The sequence below is a fragment of the Chelmon rostratus genome, chromosome 23 (genome assembly GCF_017976325.1).
Source record: "Chelmon rostratus isolate fCheRos1 chromosome 23, fCheRos1.pri, whole genome shotgun sequence".
NCBI lineage: Eukaryota > Metazoa > Chordata > Actinopteri > Chaetodontiformes > Chaetodontidae > Chelmon > Chelmon rostratus.
In genome coordinates, this window is record NC_055680.1 from 4,560,216 (window position 1) to 4,574,490 (window position 14,275).

The 14,275-nt window shown below is 42.4% G+C and overlaps 2 protein-coding genes across 2 annotated transcripts; one reads left to right on the forward strand and one right to left on the reverse strand.

Moving 5' to 3' along the window:
- Positions 1 to 1,167: 1,167 nt before the first annotated feature.
- On the forward strand, positions 1,168 to 13,348 carry rbm4.3 (RNA binding motif protein 4.3). The gene is made up of 7 exons (XM_041965667.1): positions 1,168 to 1,217; positions 1,733 to 2,161; positions 2,278 to 2,901; positions 9,441 to 9,612; positions 10,170 to 10,588; positions 10,697 to 11,349; positions 11,744 to 13,348. The coding sequence occupies exons 2-6, from the start codon at positions 1,753 to 1,755 to the stop codon at positions 11,326 to 11,328; spliced, it is 2,256 nt and encodes a 751-aa protein (XP_041821601.1). The 5' UTR covers positions 1,168 to 1,217; positions 1,733 to 1,752; the 3' UTR covers positions 11,329 to 11,349; positions 11,744 to 13,348.
- tifa (TRAF interacting protein with forkhead associated domain) lies at positions 7,133 to 8,338 on the reverse strand. The gene is made up of 2 exons (XM_041964764.1): positions 8,199 to 8,338; positions 7,133 to 8,080 (listed from the first exon to the last, which is right to left on the reverse strand). Exon 2 carries the CDS (start codon positions 8,000 to 8,002, stop codon positions 7,409 to 7,411), a length of 594 nt encoding a protein of 197 aa, XP_041820698.1. The 5' UTR covers positions 8,003 to 8,080; positions 8,199 to 8,338; the 3' UTR covers positions 7,133 to 7,408.
- Positions 13,349 to 14,275: the final 927 nt, after the last annotated feature.

The following is a 14,275-nucleotide window of genomic DNA, read 5'->3' on the forward strand; positions in this document are numbered from 1 at the left end:
GTTCTAAATGATTTGTTCTGATGTGAGCAAACTTGTGCTTTTTGGCCATCACATTAAATGCTGTGTTTGATGTAAAATAAATGCACCACATAATCAGAACGACACCATCTTCCACATGCAGCATGGTGGGTGCAGTATCATGCTGTGAGGATGCCTCTGTTGCAGGCCCCGAAAAGCCTGTGAAGACGTAAGCCAGAGAGACACAAGAATGGCTTCAAAAGAAGCATGAAACATGACAGAGGCTGAGAAGCTTTGCAGAGTCCAGATGTTCAAAACTGACGAAAGCCTATCCGGACAAATTCAAGGTATGTATTTGATGCCTAAGGTACCTCTACTACATGCTATTAGTTCATTTGTGTTTCATGTCATTTAGATTAGTTCACTTCCAACATACAGTATCATGCAGGTCTGTAGCGATAGCTGACAAATTCTTAGAGTTCAGTCTTGTGCACCAACATACTTAATTTCCAGACAGGCGTTGTACTGTATTTCATCCCATCATGCATCAAAACACTATTTTTTTTTTTTTTTTTTTTTGCTGAGATGTAAGACTTATTCTTTGATAGGTTGTTCAGCCTTGAAACAAATGGCCACTCACTCAATATTTAGATGACAATTTGGGTTCTATATCCTGTTACACAAAGCACTGTTCGTTCTTACAGTTTTTACTGGAATGTTTCTGGGGAGCTGGAGCTGGACTCAAACATGTTAGTGCGTTGATTTGTAAATACTTTAGCATGATGCTGCAGGAAAGAGGCTTAATTATCCTCAGCTGTTTCACTTTGCTTCTGTCAGTGTGTGTCTCCCTCTGCTGGCCATTTACTGTTCTAGTCACCAGGTGGAAGAAGCTGTTGTTTACTTCACCTCTAAAATGATTCCCGTGTACAGCTTAATACTCAACAAGTCCTCAAAAAACGAAAGATAATCAATTAGGTCTCCAGTGGTATAAAGTAAGTACTAGGTATATTTTTTCAAGTACTGTACCTACTGTAAGCGTTTCACAACACAGTCATGCCATACCGTAATACCAGCGGCAAGAAATGCAATTTCCGGATAAAACTTCCCTTCATTCCTTCCCCCAATCACAGCGCGTACTTTTTGAGCGACAAGCCTATCTACGAATCTGATTCCTCGTTGCGCGCATATTTCCTGTCCGTATACGCGGTATCTCATCTTCGTCTGGATTTTTGACTTCGTTGTGGCGCTGATTTCGAGCTGTGAGTGCGGTCGCTTTTATGTTTTTCTCTATGTGTTTCTGTCGCTTTTGTTATGACTGTAAGCTAGTTTGCACACATCTTCAAACGGAACCCCATACAATGTCAGTGGTTGAACTGAATTTTATTTGGTTTCGTCAAAAGAGACAACACGGCTAACACCTGGAAGCTAATGTTAGCTTGCTAATAGCGACCATACCAAATGAACGGAGCCCAGGTCTCTGAGCAGGAAGTAAACACGGAAACTTGTCGGAACTTGCCTGCTGTATTTTGAAGTCGTATAGCTGTTGGACTAGTCACAAAAATAAAAGATTAATAAGAACTACGGTAAACAAGCCACTTGGTGATATATTTGATTACCCTTTTGGCCCTGTGGCACTTAGGCTGCAGTCGCTTCGATGACAAGTTTTCTATTTCTTGATAATGACGTTATACATTAGCCATTTGCCCTCTCAGTAGTTACTATCTGTTGAGCACATGATGGCCTGCACGGTCTCATTCTGTCTTTTCCCCTTTAGAGAAGTACACTGGAGCAACGATGGTGAAGATTTTCATTGGTAACCTGTCTCAGCACGCTGGGAAGGATGAAGTAGAAGCTCTGTTTACCCAGTATGGCACCGTGACAGAATGTGCCAAGTACAAAAACTATGCTTTTGTCCATATGGAAGACCGCAAGTCAGCCACCAAAGCCATCCGCGAGCTTCACCTGTGTAAGCTGAATGGCAGGTCCATCAATGTGGAGCCCAGCAGAGGGAAGTACCAGGGCCCTGTGAAGCTCCACGTAGCCAATGTGGAAAGGGGCTTCGATAAAGAGCTCCGCGAGCTGTTTGAAGAGTATGGCACAGTCACAGAGTGTTCGATTGTCAAGAACTTTGCCTTTGTGCACATGCTCAATTCAGATGAGGCCATGGATGCCATACAGGGCCTGGATAACACAGAGTTTCAAGGTAAGCGACTTTGATAATCTCTATGAATAAAAGGGTTGGGAGTTGTTGTGGTTTCCGCACTGTGCATATGCAACCTGTTTAGATTTGAGGGACAATGTTTTTTTTCTCATTCTCAGGAAAGCGTATACATGTTCAGATATCAAAAAGCAGAGCCAGAGGGGCACCAGAGGAGGAGATGGAAGACTATCCACCTCCGCCAGGAAGAGGAGGCTATTATCCTCCTCACTACCCAGGGGACAGGCCGGAGCCTCCCTACAGAGGCCGCATGCATGCTTATCCTCCTCCGCCGCCACAATCCACTCCTCCTCCTCCTCCCCCGAGACGGGCTCCGTACCCCGACCATGGTTATGGTGACGGCTATGGGGTAGTTGATTACTATCAGAGATTCAGAGCCCGTCCTAACAACACGACAGGCTACGATGACAGGCGTTCCAGTGCCATCCCGCCTCCTCCGCCCCCTCCAGCACTCCTTAGAGAGCGTCTTGGAATGGGGACTCATGAACCATACGAGCACCGTATGCCCCCCACCCCTCCTCCTCTGTCCTCCATGATGAGGGACAGAAGCCCCATCAGACGACCACCCCCTCCACCTGCTCCATCAGCTGGTAACGGTTACTCCTACGAGCGGTCCAGACTCTCCCCGCTGCCCAACCCTTCAATGTATGCAGCTCCCCGTCCCAGGGACTCCTTCTCGGAGGGAGTGCCGATGCCGCCGCCACCACCGCCACCTCGATATGCAGGCTATTAGGCCCACGACAGTGTAATACAAGGTGAGAACAGTGTGGATGTTTCGTGACATTCAAGAAATGTGTACCAAAAGTAATTTGAGAGCTGCAGCCTTAAATTGAGGAAGAATCACACTTTAAACCATCACTATCAGCCAGAGCTCTTAATGCCTACACAACCAAGAAATCAATATTACATTGCAGATGTTAGGTTGACTCCTAAAATACTGCTGCTTTAACATCAAAGATCAGTCTTGCGCGAATCCTGAGTAAAACACGCTCCTTGACATGTGTGGTGTGCTCTCTTTCCAGGTTTAGAATATGACAAGATCGTCGTCGTCTGCTGATGCACGTGGCGCTATACATCTCCCTCGTCTATGGCGGATTGCGTTGCGTTCACCTGAGACTTACTGGAAGATACTGTATTGCGGACAGTCCCGTACTTAAAAACATACGATACCATGTCTACAGTTCACGTATTCTTCTGAGCTGTTTATGCCTTTTCTGTTCCTCTGCTTGTTTTGCTGTTTAAATCCTTAAACTGTTTTGCAGAATAGGATGCTGACTAAGGTGCTTAATCTATTTTAGTGTGACGCCGTCTGTAATGGCCAAATACACTCTGCTCTTCAGCCTTTTAAAATGAATATCACCTCTGGGAAACTGACATAATTTCAAAACAAGGGAAGTCATTTAAATGAAAATATATGGAGTCTTTGTAAACAAAATTGTGTTAAGACTAAACTTGTTTGTTGATGACAAAATGCTCATCAAAATAAGTCATAAAAATTCAGTGCAGAGGTGCTTTAATAATACTTTATGTGGCAGGTTGTAAAGTAATCTCTGGCAACACATGTTAGCATGACGAATCCAAAGTTCCAGTGTGGTTTTGTTCTTTTGACACTTTGTGTTACCTTTTCTTGCGAAAATAGTCTATAGCAGCGTTATGTGTGATTTTATTCACTTTACGACTTGCTTTTCATTTGAAGGCTTTTTAAATAAACAAATCAAGCCAAAAACGACGTTTTAACTGTGAAATTATTCCTCGTTGGGTAGGCCACCTAATCTAAATACTTGGCAGACAAACGCTGTTCATCAGAGCAGATTTATCTAGTAAAACCCAGGCGTTAAACTCTTAATACACTTTCAGTTTCAATATTCACATACTTCAGAGTCATCAGCTTGACACATGGTGGGTGATGTTTTCTCAGCGTCATTCGTTTCCAGTGAAAATGTCAGAAAACGCGTGAGACGTGTGCTTTTTATTGCGAAGCAACGGCCAATCTACTTTCCATTGATATCTCGTGCTAATGCTGGCGATGCGAAGTGAAGACTAAAAAAAAGCTGTTCCCTTATATTGACAACTTGACAAAGGTTGAGTTGATTTATACCTTCTTCAGTCATTGCCCTTGTTAAAGACATACATACAAACTTAAACGTGAACAAAGTCTGACTTCCCCTCAAAGACCCTCAGAGTCAGTGTGTCTAATGAAGTCTGCAGCTGTCCACAAACCCAGGAGTGATTTAAAAAAATTGCCAAACAAATTTAGTGGAACTTCTTTTTCCTGTGTTCTTCCTCTGTGACTGCACGCGTCCATTACCTACCTTGTGTCGAGCCAGTTTGTGGTTTTCCTAGAAGTACGACAATACTTAACAGAGCTTTGCGTTGACCTATGTTTGTGTCGTCTCGCAGCAACTGTTGTATAGTCTTGATTTGCATTCTTCATTTCTGTCATTAGTCCCACTTTGCATTATTGTCTTAACACTCAGCATTTACATTTGTACCACAAATATCATGCAGTCTTGGTATTCTTAGAATTTGTCCTTTTTGTAGGTTGTTAGACTCTATGCAGGAGATTCCAGCTCATGGTAAGTCATCCTGGGAAGATGTGCAGCATCCTGTAGAGAAGAGGTAGGTATCATTTAAACTTTACTGCAAAGCAACTCTTACTAATGCAATACCTTGTCTCTTGCCTCCCCTCTGTGGTGTTGCATTCATACTTCAGTACAATTTAAAGAAGAAAAAAAAACGTATAAAAATTGTATTTTCAAATTATTATTGTGTATGTGTGTAGATATTTTTAATTTGTAAAGCAAATACCTTTGGTTGAAGTACTTCATCTTAAAATTACTCTCACTAAATTTGTTCTCAGGCATTTGAAAAAGATGAATTCTTTAAGCAAATTATAGTTGTCCAATCTTCAGTGAAGCTGGTGCTTATTTTTGTTTGGGTCTCACTAAAATTTGCCAGTGCAACCTGTGTATGAGGTAATGGACGAATGATGAAAAGGTTTAATTGCATCATTCCTGGGGAGTGTTACTGCTGACCATGTCTTTTTGTCTGCAGGATCTTGGAGTGAATTCACTGGAGTTTACAAGCTGGGAAAAGATGGGATCAGATGAAACTCACAAAACTGACAAGTCTCCTTTGGACTTCATATTGAAGTGTAAGTTGTCTTCATGGGAAGTGGATGTAGTCCTTCAGTGAAAGTTTGGTCCATTGGTTGCTGAGCTGGAATCAATGTTCAGTCCCCAGAAAACCTGCATGGTTACATCTTTGGATGATGTGTTAAAAAACATGAAGAAAAGCTTATTCCCATTGAATCAGTGTCCTCTAACCAGCTCTCTCTATTTAATGGATGAAATGGAGTTTTGGCTTCAGCTACTTAGTGTTACAATAGTGACTGGATTTTGGTACAGTCCATTTGGCCTAATAAATAAAATGTATTTTTTACAAAATTCTTTTTTACATTGTATTTTCAGTATGAAAAGTTTAAGCATGATAAACCTTGGTATATAAAGATTTATTTTTTCTCAAAGTATGAATTGTTGTCTTTGAAATTCTGTCTTATTCGGGTGGTCTTGGTGTGCATTTAAAAAAAAAATAGAATAACAAGGTTACACATACAGTGTGATGGAGGTTTGTCTGACACAGTTCGCTGTAAATCTCAGGTGGATTAATGTGACCGTTTCCATCTGTCTTGTAGCTCCAAGCATCTGTCTCAGCTTTTACCTCTGACGGCGAAGATTCCTAAGAAAGTTCTCCATGTTTGACAAAACCTCTTTTCTAATCAACAGTTTGAAGAGTAAAGGTGGAGTCTGGTTTTCTGAAATATATGGACAATAGAAAATTCCCCTCAATGAATAATGTGTGGAATATAAAATAGGCTATGTTAACTTCAGCGGTTGCAGTGGATTGGATTATCTCCCAACATACATTAGAGAGAGGCTTTTTTGCTACTTGGGGAAAGAAAACGAGACAAATCAATCTGTAAATTACTCAAAGTATAATTTCAAGAGTGAGAAGTGTTATTTTCTTTATTCCTTTTTGGAAGCTTTTTTATCACACCCCCTTCTCTCTGGACTCTGGTTTTGAGAAGTCCTGGGTGTGGTTAGAGTCTCATTGCTGTGTTGACCAGAAGTGATTTTATATGGTTTGCTGGACTGGTCTAACTACAGCCTGCATGACAACAGCCACATTCCTGACCTCATTCTGCCTTTCACAGCTGCCACTGTGATTGTTCTTCTGCTGCCGTAAATAGATAAAGATCTCGTCTTGTGTGTCTTGCTCGTAAATTCAGTATAGTAAAATTCGGATTCATTAACCAGACTGAACTTTGAAGAGTATTACCAAAGACCAGCAGTTTCTCGCCCTGACCCAAACCGGATACCTGACCAGGATGTCTCTACCTTTGACTCGTGCTGGTGTTAGAGGGCCGGCGAGTGAACTATTACCCAAATCCACCATAATGCACTGTCTCACCTTTGCAACTGCCCCTGAAATGCGTGATGGAATGTAACTAATTACATTTACTTTATTACTGTACTTTGGCTAAATGTTTAGGCCAGTAAGAATATTAAATCACTGATTACACATCAATGTCCTGATGGTAATGATCCAACATCATATGATAATATAACTCATAGGGTGAATCCATAACAAGTGCCTCTACTTTTCTCTGTGTATAATATTATTTTGGATAGTTCTGTGGTTTGCAAGGGGAATTTTGAATGTGGAACAGTTTTATAATGTCTTGACACTTTTACTTGCTTTAAGTAAGGGAATACCTGAATACATATTCCACCGCTGAGTGTAACTGAATAGAGAGCGTTGTGAAACTGCATGTTTCCACAAATTTGACACTTAAGAAAGAGAGATGTGCATGTTGTTCTATGTTTTCTACCTCAGTTTCTCACCATTGTCTAGTTGTCAATCTATGGCTGACAGACACAGTACAACATTCAGAAGAAATGTTAACAAAAAACACTTTAATGTGCTCAGGTTGAAATGTAGAAAGAAACATCTTAATAACATTTACACTAAAAGACAGTGCTACAAAGACCACAGCTTTTTCATCTGTGGGCAAGGAGTAATAGACATACAGTACAAAATAATACAATGATTTCACATTACTGAGAGGGATCTTATCTAAGCCTGCTTGGATACTAATGTCACAACTACACAGTACTTTTAATACAAGTAAATGAAGTAAAGAGTCAGAACATCTAAAAGAGCAGCAATGGCTCACCCTGTATGGCATAAGAGAGTCTCATCAGTCTCCAGGGGGAAATGTGCTCTGAGCTCAGCCTGGAAAGTGCTCGTCACATACGAGCCCGTGTCCATGACAGGTGTGTTGGTGGGCACACACATGCAAGTCTCTCTAGATGGAGGCACTGCCAGCACCTCAAACTCCACCTCGAAGCTCCCCTTGGCCTCGCCAGACTCACGGACGATCAGCATCTCGTACTCTCCAAACCGGATCAGGGCCTTGTCTGGGAGGTCCATCCTTTCCAGGTAGCCCAGCACTGAGCCGTTCACCGACAGTTGCCCCCTCTGACTCAAGTTCTGGATGGTGAACAACATGTCCGGGCTCTGGGGTTTTCGGTAGGCATGGAGGGCCAGCTGTTTGCGAGACACCCTGGCGTCGAACAGGCCAAAAGTGCAGGCCTGGGTGTCACGTCCCAGCCTGAAGGGGTCATCTGCTGAGTGTCTGCTTCTGTTCCCCAGACGAAGCAGGCTGTACAGGCCCTTACAATTCTGCTGAGGGTGATAAAGCTTGATGTGGAGACATGTTAGGAGATCCTCCTCTGTTTCCATTGTCTCAGACACATTCATCATGAAACAAAGACCTGCTCCAAAGCTCCTGATGAAATCACTGGAAGGTGGATTTACCTGTTGCCCTTCAGTGATGAAAGGCTGTTTGGAATAGAAGACAAACAACCCTATTAGAAATCCAGTGAGATGAGGTGGTTTACTGGTCAGAACAAAAGTAAAGTAATTCATTAGTTCCTGCCTATAGATGTCTGTGCCTTACCTTTGTGTTGAAGTGTATTATTTCACGATCAGGACAAGTGCTTCTGCTCCCTCCACAGAGAAGTTGGATCAAACTTATTGCAAACACTCAGAGAGAACGAACTAACAATGCTGAGAGTGAAAAGAGGAAGACTCCTCCTGAAACTGCTGTCCTCGCCCCTCTAGAGTTTCGTCACTCTCACAAGACCCGATAATAACAATGGTGCATTCAAGTACGTGTTCGGAAAACTCCCCACCATATGGCTGAGGTTCTGCAGTTGTGAATAGAAAGGAAAAGTATAGATTTACAAGCATTTTTGAATAATTTGAAACAATTAATTCCATGCCATGTCACTGGCTCAACTTTGTGTGCTGAAACAGTTAATTGGTTAGTTGATTAACAGCGAATGAAATAACAATTTTGATGACAAATGAACTGTCTTTTTTTTAAAGATATATACCAAGCATTCACGCTTATCAACTGTGAGGATTAGCTGCTTTGTGTTTTTTATACTCATCTAAAAATATTTGTGTTTTTGACCGTCAATAAAAGCTCGATAAAGAGGCCACCTTGGGTTCAGGGAATTTGTTATAGGCCTGTTTGACCATTTCTTTCTCGATTCTCTGATGTTTAACAGGCTGTTCATTTTGAAAAATAATCAACAGATTATTTAAAAATGAAAATAACTGTTGCAAGACTACTTAATACTATTTTCTGATGAAATATTTCGTGACGGCATTTGTTGTTGTCTAATTTACAATTACAAGATGGGCACCTGAACGTCGCATTACGGCACCGAAAACTCCGTGATGATGCAATCCGAAAGAGAAAGGAAGTCACTGCATAGTTTCACATTTATTACTGAGTCAACAATGTGTCCAGACATAGCGGCTGAGCCCTGCTGTAGAATTAAAAAGTTACACATAAACCCAGGACGGTTCATTACGAGAAGTCATAACTAATTTGTACCCCTGTACTGCCAGGTAACCACATGAGTCAGGTAGGGGTAAGTGACAGTGGTGGTCATAAATAATAGAGTTATTGCCAAACAGGGATTTACTGGAAAGGGGTTTCAGGCAAGTCAGGGCAAAACATTTGTAAAATGGCTCACTTGTAACTTTTTACTACTACACACAGAACTGGGGAGAGGAATATAGTGATATAAGGTGATATAATTAGCACAGGTCGGATGATATGGATAATATTCTATGTAGACATAAAACAACGCGGATACGGCAGTTGATTGTTGTTATTGTCCATAAGACTTTGGCGGTGACACCGCCCCGGCCTGTGGGTGTCGCTGTGGTTGTAATCCGGGAGGCACACGAAGAAGAAGAGGAACGGACAGACACAAAACAACCGGAAGTCGACAAGAGGAAAGCTCTCGAAAAGGGTTTGAATTTCTTGCAGACACAGAGGCCGCCCGGCAAAAAAGGTAACTTAAAATGTCCACGCCGGTGTCTTGATATTCACAATTCACGGCATTTTAAATTCTTGAAATATCTTCTAATCTTTTACTATTTGTTCGCCAGCCGTTTTTTGCTTGGGTGCCTAATATTGATAGCGGTGCTTTGTGTACTAGCGTGGCTTGACTAGCAAGCTAACCGACAGCTAGCGCTAACTAATTTGCAAAACCAAGACCTGGAATTGTGTTTAGAGTGAAGTAACAAGCCAAACTTTAGCTATATAACATCAAATCGGATAGAAACATGATAACTTTAAATGAAGTTAAGTAACTTGTGTAAAAAGTACAAAATTATAGCAAGCTGCCTTGCTGCGTTACTTAAACTGACGTCAGCCATTTTGCAATGAACAGGCCTGTTTAATTTGCAGCTGGGACTAAAATGACATATGTAGACACAAATTAAGGCATACTTCACTTTATAGTCTAAGGCTGTACATAAAAGGACAAGTGGCATTAATTTTTAGGTTAGCATTTTACTTTCCCTCCCCATTCTTACACATTTTTCCCTCTAACTTTGTCTAAAACAGATCTTTAACAATGGTGAAGATTTTTGTGGGAAACCTGCCCCGAGAGGCAGACCAGGAAGAAATCAAGGCACTCTTTACACAGTACGGCACAGTCACAGAATGTGCCATCATCAAAAACTACGCCTTCGTCCACATGGATGACCGCAAGGCAGCCACCAAAGCCATTAAAAATCTGCACCTGTACAAGCTTCATGGCACACCCATCAACGTGGAGGCGAGCCACGGGAAGAACCAGGGCTCAGTCAAACTGCACGTAGCAAATGTTGAAAAGGGGTCTGATGATGAGCTCCGTGCTCTCTTTGAGGAGTACGGCACAGTCACCGAGTGTGCTGTTGTCAAGAATTTTGCTTTTGTACACATGTCCAATTCTGATGAGGCCATGGATGCCATCAAGGGACTGGACAACACTGAATTTCAAGGTAAGAAAAGACCATTATGGGAAACGAGTTAAGATGAAGTTGTAATATGCTGTCGCATTGTAAATCAAATAATCAATTTGTCTTTTCTTAACCCTTTTTTGTATGTAGGCAAACGCATCCATGTCCAGATTTCTAAGAGCCGTCCCAGACATGACGAACGGGATGACTACCCTCCTCCTCCCCCAGACAGGGGTGGTTATTGGCCCCCTCGCTATCCAGGAGAGAGGCATGAGCCCCCCCCACCCAGCTACCTGCGAGGCCGCCTCAGCCATATACCCCCAGGTTACCCTGCCCCTCCTCTGCCACCCCCTCCCCCTAGACGAGCTGTTTATCCCGACCGTCCCTATGAGGGTGAGAGGGACAGATATGGCGTGGTAGATTACTATGAGAAGTACAGAGCTCGTCCGTATGGCATCGCCTCCTACGAGGACCAACGTGCTGGCGCCCCTCCTCCTCCCCCTCCCCCCTCAGCCGTCGTCCGAGATCGTCTTATGACTTCGTCGCTTGACCCGTATGAGCGTCGACCCCTCCCACCTCCTCCGTCCTCGTACTATGCCCGAGATCGCAGCCCCCTCCGGAGAGCGCCTAGCACGCCTATGCCCCCCGCCAGTAATGGTTACTCCTACGAGCGCTCCCGACTCTCTCCCGTTTCCCGGGTCCCGGCATATGGAGTGCCACGTGCCAGGGACCCCTATGCGGATCGACTGCCTCCGCCACCGCCTGCACGCTACGCTTATTAAGCAAGGCCCTGGCATGTGAAGGTGAGAATAGGTCTGAGGTAGACTGGTGTTCATATCTTTTCTAAAATTGCCATTCGTCCCAGTAAAGGCAGAGGCAGCTTGTGACTTGTCCTGCACGCTCTAGATCTTGTGTGGAAGAGCAGGTTTGAAAGAGCATGTGAACGAAGTGCTGTTCAACAAGTTGTAAATTCGTTGGCAGTGCTGCTGTGCGCTAACGTGGATTTCAGCTACTATCAGCTTTAAATGTGTGCCACAATCCGACAGACAGACTCTGAGGTCTGGGATCTCTGACTAAAGAACGGGACTCGAGATGCAAAACTCGAAAAAAACAAACATCTAGGTAGCTAAGATGGAACAACGTGCCTTGCACCAACAGTCCTAGACAGTTCATTTGTGTCATTTGCTCTTTTTTCAGGATCGTCGTCCGACTGCGTCGCCGCTCGCCGCCTCCTGATGCACGTGACACTATCCTCTTCCTGTCTGTGGCTGAGCGCGTTGCGTTCACTGCGATGCTCGCAGGAGGACGTGAATTGCCGACGTCCACGTCTGTTTTTGTTTTTATTATTTTGGGACAGTTTTTACTCGCATTTTTCCCCCCCTGATTGTGTTAGTTTGTTACTGTGCTGTAGTATTTTTAATGCTTGACGTCTGGGTTAGGCGGTTTCTTTTTTTTTTATTTGTACTTTTATGTTGGAATAATTAGTGTTCTGATGATGTTTGTGACCTTAGATAGCTGAGTAATCTCAGCAGCAGTCTCTTGGCAATATTTGTGACTGTAGATTTAACTAAACTGAGTCCTGTTTGGTATTAAATCTAATCTGCACGTTGGTTCCATAATGTTAAGCCTTTCCATCGAAAACCAAACCTCCATGTGGCGTTACTGTGAAAACATTAAATTGCTAATACGTAGGGGGTTGCCAAATGTAACTGTTAATAAGGACAGTTACCGCAAAGCGCTCACATGTACCTTTCCATTGTCGAACTGGTTTTTAATAAACGGACTTGTGCAGCAATGCTGTTAACAGATGTGCTCAAAATCATAGCCAGCGCTAAAGAACCTCATCAGTGTAACCGCTTGCATTGATTCGAACACTCTGCTAGGAACTTTCGAAAAATAAACAGCTCCTATATTTAATCGTCCGTTTTATTAATGATGAAATCACGTATAACAAACTTGTTAAAAACCGTCACGCTCATTAAACAAGTATCCCCTCTCTGGTCTGTAATGCTACAGTCTTCATTCCACCAGCGTACCTTGTCCCCTTCAGTCCGAACAGAAAATTGTCCACATTAGAGCTTAAGTGAAGAGGGCGCAACACACTCCAGCTGTACTGCACCAGGTGAGATTTCATAGCTGAGACTAGTTTCCCTTGAATCTGGGGGAGTCGACATTAAAGGCTGCAGGAGACCTTCACAGTCAACAGGTAAGGACTAAGTTACTAAAGTAGAAAGTAAAGCAGCTAAAATGCTCACATTAAACTTCTACAAGAACATTACTAGTTACTTACTACAGAGGTTTGTAATAACTTTGATCATTTACAGGTCCTATGGTGTTTGCTAGTTGTATTTTTCACTCATTACCTGTATACAAACCTTGTCATTCAGCTGTTAATCTACTGTTTAGCAGCACTGTTTGCTGGGGAATAATTCTAAAATACATTTGTAGTTGACTCTTTTTTTAGGCACGCCCAGCAAATTGAATACTGACTACAGTGTTCCAGTCCAGTAGGCCCTGAAGATCGTGATTGGCTTCAGGGAAAGCTGTTTTTGAAATTGGAAATTCGAGGAAGCATTCAGTTAAAATGGATGAGAATTAAGATTTTAACTGAATGGACTTGAAGAAAGCATCAGTAAGTTCTACACTTGGTTTTGTAAAGACTTTTAAAAAGCCTTGAAAAACATGAAGTTAACACAAAAATCATAGTAACTGACAACAGAATTGATGGAAGTGAGAAATCTACAGCATTGTATTGCCATTTTGTGAATCTGAGCTGCATGAATAAAATATTTAAAATATGAACATGGACTCTGTTAATACATATATTGCCATGACAACTGTGTTTCCCAGATAACATCGCTGTTACTGGTTGAATGCATTGGATTATCCAGATTTCTTTTTTCATTGAATAATGCAACTGATGTATTTGCACACATACCAATCATAGGTCAAAAGAAATGCTAAATTTTGTTGAGCTAGCAGAGGTGCTGCTAAATGAGCGGTTTGGTGAGCTAAGCCAAATGACCTGACTCACTAAAAGGCAGAATTCCCGTCACTAGTCCCACAAATGCTGCAGCAGCATTTTATGTGACGCACCATTTGGCAGCTAGACACAACAAACGATCAACATGTCAAATTACAACTTCAAAGCACAGACAAGTCACACATTTCAAGATGTTGACTGAGTTGTGGTTCTTATCTGAAAACCACATTATAATGGTAATCATCATCACATAATCAGAATGTTAACCATAACAGCGCAGTGAGGATACAGACGGTGCAGTTGGGTTTTCTTCACGCTGCGGCCAGCTTTTCTTAAGACCTAATAATTCTTCTTCACATCTTTCCTGACTTAAAGCTGTCTCCATCGCGGTCAATGAAAGGTGTTTAGGGAAAGACATGTTGGATGTTTACTGACTTCTCAATCAGACCCTCTCATTTGATATTTTCTCGATCCCTGCAAGGGAAGGGTCATTACATCACAATACCAACGTTTTAATGCTTGGCTTGATGCCAGACTGGTGTCAGTTCTATTGAAGCCTATGGGAAATGCATGGAGAAGTTCACTAAAACATATCTACATCGCATGTGAAAGAACAGATTTCAGAGAAAAGCTACTGACTGATGGCTCAAAATGTGCACATTTGGTTGTTTGCTGTTTGTCTCCAAATAGTATCCAAAGATGACTGTAGGCATATTTTACAGGAGCAAACTAAAATACTCAACATG